The 10,470-nt window shown below is 51.5% G+C and overlaps 1 protein-coding gene across 1 annotated transcript in view; it reads right to left on the bottom strand.

Moving 5' to 3' along the window:
- exoc4 (exocyst complex component 4) overlaps window positions 1–10,357 on the bottom strand; it is a 26,655-nt gene extending 16,298 nt beyond the window's left edge. Inside the window, exons 1-8 of the mRNA XM_062483631.1 lie at window positions 10,339–10,357; window positions 10,146–10,236; window positions 8,235–8,424; window positions 7,514–7,708; window positions 4,851–5,041; window positions 2,951–3,060; window positions 1,009–1,103; window positions 777–925 (exon numbers count right to left, since the gene is read on the bottom strand). Of these exons, the coding sequence (XP_062339615.1) occupies window positions 777–925; window positions 1,009–1,103; window positions 2,951–3,060; window positions 4,851–5,041; window positions 7,514–7,708; window positions 8,235–8,424; window positions 10,146–10,225 (1,010 nt within the window). The 5' untranslated portion in view covers window positions 10,226–10,236; window positions 10,339–10,357. The remainder of the gene's footprint in view (window positions 1–776; window positions 926–1,008; window positions 1,104–2,950; window positions 3,061–4,850; window positions 5,042–7,513; window positions 7,709–8,234; window positions 8,425–10,145; window positions 10,237–10,338) is intronic.
- Between the last annotated feature and the right edge of the window lie 113 nt (window positions 10,358–10,470).

Genomic DNA, 10,470 nt, shown 5'->3' with positions numbered 1-10,470 from the left:
GGAAAAGCAAAGCGATTGGTCCAAACCCGAGAGCAGAAAGCTGGCCGTTGTCTGTAGAGCTATCCATGTCTGCATTATGCAAGGACGCCTTTCCCAGACAACCCTGCTCTGGGTGGAGTTTCCATAGCAACAGGCCTCGACTTGAACTTCCGCAAGTCAATATGCACACATGTGCATCCCCCCTCCCCTCCTCCTGCCCTCCTCCCCCTCCCTCTTGCCCCCCTCCCTCCTCCTCCACCCCCCTCCCTCCTCTCTTCTGCCCCCCTCCCCTCCACCTGCCCTCCTCTCTTCTGCCCCCCTCCCCCCCCTCCCTCCTCTCTTCTGCCCCCCTCCCCCCCTCCCTCCTCTCTTCTGCCCCCCTCCCCTCCACCTGCCCTCCTCTCTTCTGCCCCCCTCCCCCCCTCCCTCCTCTCTTCTGCCCCCCTCCACCTGCCCCCCTCCCCTCCACCTGCCCTCCTCTCTTCTGCCCCCCTCCCCTCCACCTGCCCTCCTCTCTTCTGCCCCCCCTCCCCTCCACCTGCCCTCCTCTCTTCTGCCCCCCTCCCCTCCACCTGCCCTCCTCTCTTCTGCCCCCCTCCCCTCCACCTGCCCTCCTCTCTTCTGCCCCCCTCCCCCCCTCCCTCCTCTCTTCTGCCCCCCTCCCCTCCACCTGCCCTCCTCTCTTCTGCCCCCCTCCCCCCCTCCCTCCTCTCTCTTTCCCCCCTCCCTCCTCCTCCACCCTCCTCCTCCACCCCCCTCCCTCCTCTCTCCGGCCCCTCTCCCCCCTCCCTGCTTACCGTGGCTGGCTGGCCAGGTTCTCTCCCCTCTGGTAGGCGTGGTCGGCGATCTGGGTGGTGGATCTCTTGAGGATCTGTTTGAGTTCCGGCTCCAGGCGCTCCATGATGGCCTTCACCGTCTCCGGGATCTTCTTCAGCTTGGCCAGGCCCTGGAGGAGGGGACCAGGAACACCTCAGCAGGCCCTCCTCGCCACTGTGTGTGTGTGTGTGTGTGTGTGTGGTGTGTGTGTACCTTGATAAGGATGCCCATGAACTCTGCACTGTTCTCTTCTGGGTCCACCTCTGGTAGATCCTCACGGGCATCCTGCTGAGTCTGCAGGTCACGCACTGTGCGCACGCACACACACGCACACACAGACAGACACACACACACATACGGGGAGGCACAGTGTTATTGTCACTAGCACACGATCATTAGCTTAGTATCCCTCCATATCTCCCTGTACTATACCCAGTCTTCAGGGAAACCCAGTTAGGAAAGAAAACAAACAGATTTGCACCTCAGTCTGTCTTCAGCACACCTGCATCCCCTCCTCCTTCCTGTCCTCCCCCTCCTCCTTCCTGTCCTCCCCCTCCTCCACAGCCGTCCTATTAGCATCTAAACGGAGAAGAGCCCTTCCCTCCGCTCTGACTCAGCCCCAAAATCCCATCAAAGCAGGCTAACACTAAGAGAGTTAATGTTTATGGCAAAGTAATGGACTTCCCTCCCTCCCCCCCAACCTCCCCGCAGTTTGCGTAATATTTACGACAATTAACATCCGTAAATGAGGTGCGCCGGGGCCATTAGAAGCGTCTAGCGAGGCACCGTTGATGGAAGCAGCAGCTAACGTCGTGACTGTCGTCACTAGCGCGGCACTTAGCGCGCGGCGGAGGCTAATTGCTAGCATTTGTGGCTAATGTGAGGAGAGAGGTGCAGTTGAGCGTTGGGAACTGAGTTAGGCCCTGGGTGTGAATCAATAGTGCTCTCTACCTGTATTATTGAAGACAAAACCCACACGCAAACATGAGCAATTGTGGTGGGTGGAAGTAAATCTTTGCTGTTCTGGAGAGGGTTGGCGGTGGGGAGGGGGGGGGGGACAGGCTTGTTTGTGAGCGAACAGGGGAGGGTGGTTCATGGGGGAGGCGGGGGGGGGGGGGGGGTAGCAACGTATCTCATTCTACTTTTATGCAGAACTTCTTTCCTACATCTGGCATTCCCACAGCCTTGGGACAAACACCGTAGAGATCACACACACACACACAGACAAACACTGTAGAGATCACACACACACACACACAGACAAACACTGTAGAGATCACACACACACACACACACACACACACACACACACACACACACACAGACAAACACTGTAGAGATCACACACACACACACACACACACACACACTGTAGAGATCACACACACACTGTAGAGATCACACACACACACAGACACACACTGTAGAGATCACACACACACTGTAGAGATCACACACACACACAGACACACACTGTAGAGATCACACACACACACACACAGACACACACTGTAGAGATCACACACACACAGACAAACACTGCACACATTGATTTAGAGAGCACTCTCCCACTCAGATGAGGGCGATTCCCATGTGAGCTGTAATGAATGCTGCCTGTGTTGACAGTGATGCGTGGTGACTAATGGCACATATGGAGGGGCAGAAATCTGTGATGTTACCATGGGAATGTACGGACTGTGATACCGCCCTAATGATGCTGTGATGTATGTGACTGGCTACAGGGGAGTGGGGAAAGAGATACAAAAGGAAGGTGTGGAGGGAACGAGTGTGTGTGTGTGTGTGTGTGTGTGTGTGTGTGTGTGTGTGTGTGTGTGTGTGTGTGTGTGTGTGTGTGTGTGTGTGTGTGTGTGTGAGAGGAAGGGATAAACGTCTCTGGGTGAGGTGTGTATATTAGCTTGTAGTCGTCGCTGCAACACACCTCTAATGGGATGCTAATGTAAAAGCAGCGATGAGATCCTTGCTAATGATTTCATTATCGTGGCGAACATCACCCTCTAAGAGTAAATGAGTTCATTTACTCTTGGATTTAAAACAGGAACTCAAATTTTGTTTGTCCCAACCCTTTTTTTGTTTTCCTCTCCATCTCTTCCCCCCCCCCCCCCCTCTTTGAGTCGTGGTACGGTTTGGGGCGCACCACTGCTGGAGCCAGGGGTGCTGAACTGGGAAGAGTCCATCAGCTTTCGAGGGGTGGACAGACTGCTCACGTCCGTGATGGGGAGCGGAGATGTGTCTTTGGCCGTAGAACTGGAGGGAAACAGAGAGAACCGGCTTCAGCATCAACAACCTCCTTTAAGGGTTCCCACAAGTCATGTTTACATCAACCATCACCTCATCATCCTCCCTCCCTCAAAACGCTGCAATTACGCAAAGGGGGAAACAGGAAATGGCTGCGACGGGCCCACACCCTCCGTCTGCCTCATCACACCACCCTCCCACCCACCCACCCTCCCACCCACCCTCCCTCCCACCCACCACACCACCCACCACCACCCACCCTCCCACACCACCCTCCCACCACAACACACCTCCGCTGTGTGTGCAAACGGGGGGAGCTTCACAATGAGCCACTTCCCCCGTCAGCGGCGGCTGGCGAGGGGCGTGGCTGTGAGCCTGAGCGGGGGGTGAGAGCCCCGGTAAGTGACTGTGGTGTATGGAGCTGTTCTTCTGTTAGCATCTGCCCCGCTACGGGGGCTAACACCTGTCACTCCCTAACCCCAGCTAATACATCTACACACCTCAGCAAGGCTCTGCAGCGTAATTACTGTGGGGGTCTACACACACACACACACACAGGCAGGCAGGCAGGCAGGCAGGCAGGCACGCACACACACACACACACACACGCACGCACGCACGCACACACACAGGCAGGCAGGCACGCACACACACACACACACGCACGCACGCACGCACACACACAGGCAGGCAGGCAGGCACGCACACACGCACACACACACACACACACGCACACACGCACACACACACACAGGCAGGCAGGCAGGCACGCACACACACACACACACACGCACGCACGCACGCACACACACAGGCAGGCAGGCAGGCACGCACACACACACACACGCACGCACGCACACACACACACACACACACAGGCAGGCAGGCAGGCAGGCACACACAGGGTCACACAGTTATTAACATCCGTGTGTGCATGCACATACACACATCTGAACATCCATGCACACACACATTTCTAAGGTCAGTTTCCTGTGTTGCCCTAATGTGATGTTGGCTTGCGTCTTGGCACAGAGGATTCAGCTGGGTGGAGGCAGGTAGAGCCGACAGCATTCTAACAGGAAGTCATCTAGTCTACTGCCTCACATGGAGCATTCTAACAGGAAGTCTAATACTCTACTAACTCTGCCAGACCCAGGAAAATAGTCACATTATTATTCTAGCAGCTATCTGAATAAGAAGCATTTGCTAGTTTGCATTTAATGGCATAGCAGCAAAAAATATATATTTTTTGAAGTTCAAGGATGAGAAAGCCACCCAGTTGGACATGTGTTGCGAATAGCGATGTGGGAGAACGGGTAAACTTTAAAAGTTTTAATTCATCCAACCCCATTATATTTATAAACGCCCACTCCTCCGAAAAGTCAACTAAACATTTTGAAACTTCACAGATTTTCTTCCCACATTGAAACGATCCGTTATGGTGTTAATCTCCCACTCACAGTCCATCATCCTGAAGAGCTCCGATCCACCCTCCCCCCAGACTCAACCCTGCATTTTACATCACATTTATATTTTATTCATTTATCAGAGGCTTTTATCTAAAGCGACATACACAGAAGTGAGTAGTTGTAACACCCCCTAACACCAGCCTTCCTCTCACCCAGCCTCACCCCAGCCTCCCCCCTCCTTCCTACAGCATCCCCCTACCCACACCCTCCCCCTAGCCTCACCTCTGTCCAGGCCTGCCCTCCTCCCCCTAGCCTCACCTCTGTCCAGGCCTGCCCTCCTCCCCCTAGCCTCACCTCTGTCCAGGCCTGCCCTCCTCCCCCTAGCCTCACCTCTGTCCAGGCCGCCCCTTCTCCTTGTTCTTAAGGCCCAGCCTGCTGGTGGACTTGATGTAGAGGTGTCTGTGCAGCTCGTCGATCAGCACCAGGTGGATGTTCAGCTTCCTGCTGTGCAGCTCTAGACGCAGGTCCCCCAGACCCTCCACCTGCAGCAGGTGACCCTCCAGGGCATCCACCGCTGACACCTGCAGGACACAGCATCAGTCTATACACCTGCAGCACGGGCACAGCATCAGTCTATACACCTGCAGCACGGGAACAGAATGAGTTCAAAAACTTTTTTTTAATAGGAAAACTATTTTCTATCATTAAGTACGTGAAAGCGCCCTTCACAGCATGCGGGGTGCCCCAGAGTTTAGGAAACAGTCGACTATTAACTGGCGAACGACACACTTGGGCAATGCCTGGCGCTAACACATTAGCAGTGAGTCTAGTCATAAAAAAGTTCCGTCGACTACATTCCCTCTGATGGTCCCCAGAAGGCAGAGAGCACATCAGAAGGAGCTCTTTACTCGTCTTGTAAATGAGAGACGGCTGTCTCTCCACACGTCTCGTCTGACAGGAGGGTCTATTAACTGGCTAGAATAATAATAACAAGGTTCCTTCTCCTCTCTGGGTCTCAGTGCTGCTCGTGTTAGAGGCTCCGACGGCGGCCGGCATCCCAGCCTGAATGGCAGATTTTAGGATGTCTTCCTCGTCCTGTTCCTCCACTCGTCCCTGCTCCTGAATGGATCCTCTTCTCTCACTCCCTCTCCCTCCCTCTCCCTCTGTCTCATCGTGGGTTTCCTCCCCCCCTCTGTCTGCCTCCCTCCCCCCCTCTATCTCCCTCCCTCTCTCTATCTCCCTCCATCTCCCTCCCTCTCTCTATCTCCCTCCCTCTCTCTATCTCCCTCCCTCTCTCTATCTCCCTCGCTCCCTCCCTCTCAACCTGAGTCTCACTTTTCATAAGCAGCAGCGGTTATGTTTGTGTTTAATAAATCTTCAACGCCGTGAATTACTTTTTTATCTGAGGGCTCTAATGGCTAGATGATAGTGCTCTGGAGAGCCATTTACGCCACACGTGTGTGTGTGTGTCACCCGGGACTGCCAGAGGGAGGAGGAGGGGGAGGGGGCAGAGGTCAAGTGTGTGTTGATGCAAATGAGAGTTGCATTATCAGGGAGATGTGCTAATGCAGTGCATGATCAGGCCATTGGCCTAATAGAATAACTCCTTGAAGCCTGCGTGTGTGTGTGTGTGTATGTCCTTCAGGAGAGAGAGTGTGTGACTCATTACCGATGGGCTGGGATGACAGAAGAGGGGCTAGTTAACATGGTTACGGAGCCTGGCCTGTCAAGCTAATCAAGAACACAAGGCCTCCTGTGTATTAGCAGGGGGGATGCAGCGATAGAGAGAGATTGAGGAGGAGAGGAAGGTGGAAAAGGGAGAGGAGAGGGAGAGGAGAAGAGTGCTGTTTTTATGTGACAGCCCATCACTGGTCTCTCTGGTGCATGCTGGGCTCCGAGGGGGGTGTCAGCGTGAGTGTGTGTATGTGTGTGTCTGGGGACGGGACTGGGGATTTGGGGGGATTTCTGAGCTCGTCTCGTCCCTTACCAACCCCATGGGGTCTTGTAACACTGCCATTCAGCTAAGGCAGAGGAAGCACACCAGGAATATTAACTGTCAAGCGAGGGAGAGAGGGAGGGGAGGAGAGAGAGAGCAAGAGAGTCAGAGGGAAAAAGAGACAGCGGGGAGGAAGAGAAAGAAACAGAAAAGAGCAGGCAGAGAGAGAGAGAGAGAGAGAGAGGCAGGCAGAGCAAAGAGGATTGTGTAAAAGAGAAAACGTTAATCTGACAGATGAGTGCAGTAATGACTGACAGCATGTGAAGGGATGAACACATCAGGGAGTCTCACCAGTCACACACATAGGAATGAGGTAGAAAGGAGAGGAGGGGGAGTCAGAGTCAGAGACAGAGTCAGAGACATAGAAAAAGAGAGAGAGAGAGAGAGAGGGGGAGAGGGAGGAGAGAAGAAATAGAGAACCAGTAAGGTAGAAGAGAAAGACAGTGATGGAGGTGAGGGTAGACTGTGGAGGTGTAGACAGAGATGAAAACAGAGTGAAGCAGTAAGTTTCAGCGCCAGTGACGGGCTGAGATAAACAGCGACGCCCCCCCTCTCTCCAACTGACACGTAAATGAATCGACACTGACAAGATAGCGTCGGGTGCGAGACACAGCAGAAGTAAGCAAATGGAGTTCAAAGTGGACCATCAATCCAAAGACACTCTCACCACAAACAATAAAACTAGATTCCTCCCTGGTCTAGACCACTTCCGATAATCACAGATTAAACACAGTCGGATAGATTTGGGAAGTACACAACAGCAAAGCTGAGGGAGGGAGGGATCTGTACTCCCTTAATTCACGGTACCATCCTGTGCACCCTGCAGAGCGCGGCAACAAAACACACATCAGAGGGAGAACACACACACACAGCGGTGGTCCTTTATTAACTTTACATCATTTGTAAAAGTAAGAGGAAATGGCTAGGTAGGTTGGCAACTTTACTTTACTACTATGAAGGGTTTCCTGCTACAAACCCCCCACACACACCACCAACACACACCCCTTCACGTACAAACACACACCCACACACACACACACCTTCCACACATACGCACCAGCATGTCGGTTGCGTGCAGGTAGTGCTTGCTGGCCATGCACGTCTCCAGCTTCTGGGGGACCTGCTTGATGTTCTCGATCTCGTCCAGCAGGTTGAGGACGTGCTTGTGCTCGATCCCCTCGATCCACAGCTTCCTAAGCTCGTCCCTCTTACAGTGCAGCAGCATCTTGCATGACAGCAGGTTTTCCTTCACCTGGGGGGAAGTGACATTGTTAGGTGGAGGAAGTGACATCATTGGGTGGAGGAAGTGACATCGTTAGGTGGAGGAAGTGACATTGTTAGGTGGAGGAAGTGACATCGTTAGGTGGAGGAAGTGACATTGTTAGGTGGAGGAAGTGACATTGTTAGGTGGAGGAAGTGGAGAGGAAATTACTGATAACACTGGTCATGAACAACACGTGTAAAAAAAAAAAACGTGCTTGTGTGCGCGTGCATCTGATTAACTTTGGATATCCAAGACACTTTGTCTCTGACTGTGCTGGCCTCAATCCAGCTGCTCAGGTTTGTGCGGTGCTCGGCTCAAATGGAAAGAAGATTCAATAAAATGAGGCCCGGAGATGAGATTGGAGAGTAAAGCCAACCCTCTTAACCGAGGTAATGCATCCACCCAACACTACTGCGACTAACTACTACGCGTGTGTGTGTTCCTATTAGGGCAGCTACTCTGCAATGGCCCACGCTGGTTTCCGGCGGTAACGGGCACCCCTCCTCCAACTCACCTGCTTGATCTTGTTGCGGGAGCAGGTGATGCGCTCGGTGATGCTCTGGTAGGTTCTGATGGCGGTGGTGAGCTCGGTGTAGTGCTGGACGATCTGCTCGTCCAGGTCTCTGTCGCACTTCTCGAAGGCCTCCTCCAGGCGTCCCTTCTCCGTCTCCCGGTCCTGCACGTCATCGCTGCTGGACAGGGTCCTGAACGCAAGCACAGGGAGGGACTGTGAAACCCTGGCCTTTTCATTTGTTGCTGTTGTTTTTTTAGAGAGAGAGAGAGCGCTGAGTGAGAGAGCGCTGTGAGAGTGTTCAAAGGTTTTAAATATATATTTGTGAAAAATGTATGAACGGTACAAAGAATTAGAAAAAAAACTTTTCAAAGGATAGAAAAATATTTTCGGTTTCGTTTCTTTCTTTTTTTTTTATATTTGCCCAAAACAGTTTCAAAAGGTTCCTTTTTTTGGGAGAAAAACAATTTCACCAGTTTGAAAAAAAAGAAAAAGGTTTTAAAAGGTTGAAAAAAAGGAAGAGGAACAAAGGGTCAAGGCCGAGTTCAAACCCAAGCCACTGCAGAAAGGCCTCCGCCTAAACGCTACACACACTTAACCACTAAACTAGATGTAGCCTCCATTCAGAGGAAACAGTTGCGCAGAGGAGAGAATGTTAAATCACCTCTAAAATAACAATTTCTCCCTGAACAAGGAAGGATATAAAAGGCAGCCATGATTGTTTTCACTCTTGAAACAATAGGCCTAGGTGTTCTTTGAAACATGCCTGTGGGGATGAGTTCATTCCGAGTGAGCATGAACATGAGAGAGATTGACCTCCTCTCTCCTCACAGCTACTGAGATGTACTACTGAGGCAGTCTCCCTAAAGAGCTCATTATAGCTGGAGGCCTCTTTCTCCTTTTCCTCTCAGCTGAAGTGAAAGTGAGAGGTCCTTAAAAGTATCCCTTTGGCCCTGAGAATAACTTGGTGAGTCAGTTGAAGTTCACAAAATCCAATAGGGGGAATCGGATTAAAGTTCGGCCTTTGACTTGACCAAGTTTACTCAACTGTGGTTAGGGGAATATAAACTTGTTAGCACTACAGTTACCAACTTCCCTTGTGCTTGCTCTAATCGCCCTTCCTTCAGCTTTTCCTTAACAAAGGGTCAAATTGTATAACACTTTGTATAGTCACTGTTGAGTTCTATAATGAGCAAAAGTGCAGCAAACTACTACCACTAGTACCACAAAGTACCACTATTTTTCTAATCAGGCTACAGAAAAATGTAGGATCTGGGTGTATTTCTGTTTATGGCTGTTGAAGCAACTGAAGTAACGCTGCTTCACAACAATTGTAGTTGGATCCCGTCCGCTGTATTGCCCAATTAACCAATGGGATAGCAGCGAAAAGCCTTTGACCAGCTACCTTTGAGTGACTGTCAGGGCATAGGAAAGCCGCTGACCCTATCCCTGACCGATCACCGCAGATCTGATCAAGAGAGAAGTGTGAAGGTGCCTTGAAGTTTGATGATTGACCACTGCTCATTGACACTGAATGAGTCGTGTCCAGTTGCTGAACAGACGATTATCATACCAGTACACATAGGGTAGCGAGAAACTAGCCAACATGGTGTCCTTAACGTTGCATAAAAAGAAAACTATGTGTTTGATTAGGGACAATAGGACGTCTGGATGTGGCAAAATGGGTTAGACAGGCTGAATCGTAGTGTTGGTCACCTGGTCTGTTAATTTTCGAACCGATATGACTGACAGAACAGGATGTGACTGCAGTGCCAGCCTACCTAGCGACACAATAAAGTTAGCTCTAGTAGAGCTAGCCTTGTCCGGAGCAAAGCCTTAGCAAACATTTGAGGAGAATCGGGCATATACGTTTAGCAAAAATGCATTTCAAGAAATGCGTTTTATGGAGCTTACCTAATGACGGATATCAGTAGGCCAGAAGGATCTTTGCTTTTGCTAACGGCGCTTCTGTATCTCCCTGTATCAGACGCCATTTTTCCAGCGACTGCACCCAAACAAGAAGACGATGGATACGTAGGGGATGACACAAACCAATGGGAAACGAACAATTTGCACTGACATTTGGGGTTTGTAGTCTTTTACTGACTAGATTCGCTGCTGATGCTGTTGCCTCGACACCTTCGCTGCTGATGCTGTATCCCTGACACCTCTGAGCAACTGTGTTCAGTAAAAGAGAAACAGAGAGCACAATAGATTATCAGCATACCCTTGACGAAAG

The sequence above is a fragment of the Osmerus eperlanus genome, chromosome 17, assembly GCF_963692335.1.
Source record: "Osmerus eperlanus chromosome 17, fOsmEpe2.1, whole genome shotgun sequence".
Taxonomy (NCBI): domain Eukaryota; kingdom Metazoa; phylum Chordata; class Actinopteri; order Osmeriformes; family Osmeridae; genus Osmerus; species Osmerus eperlanus.
This window is presented reverse-complemented; position numbering and strand designations above follow the sequence as displayed.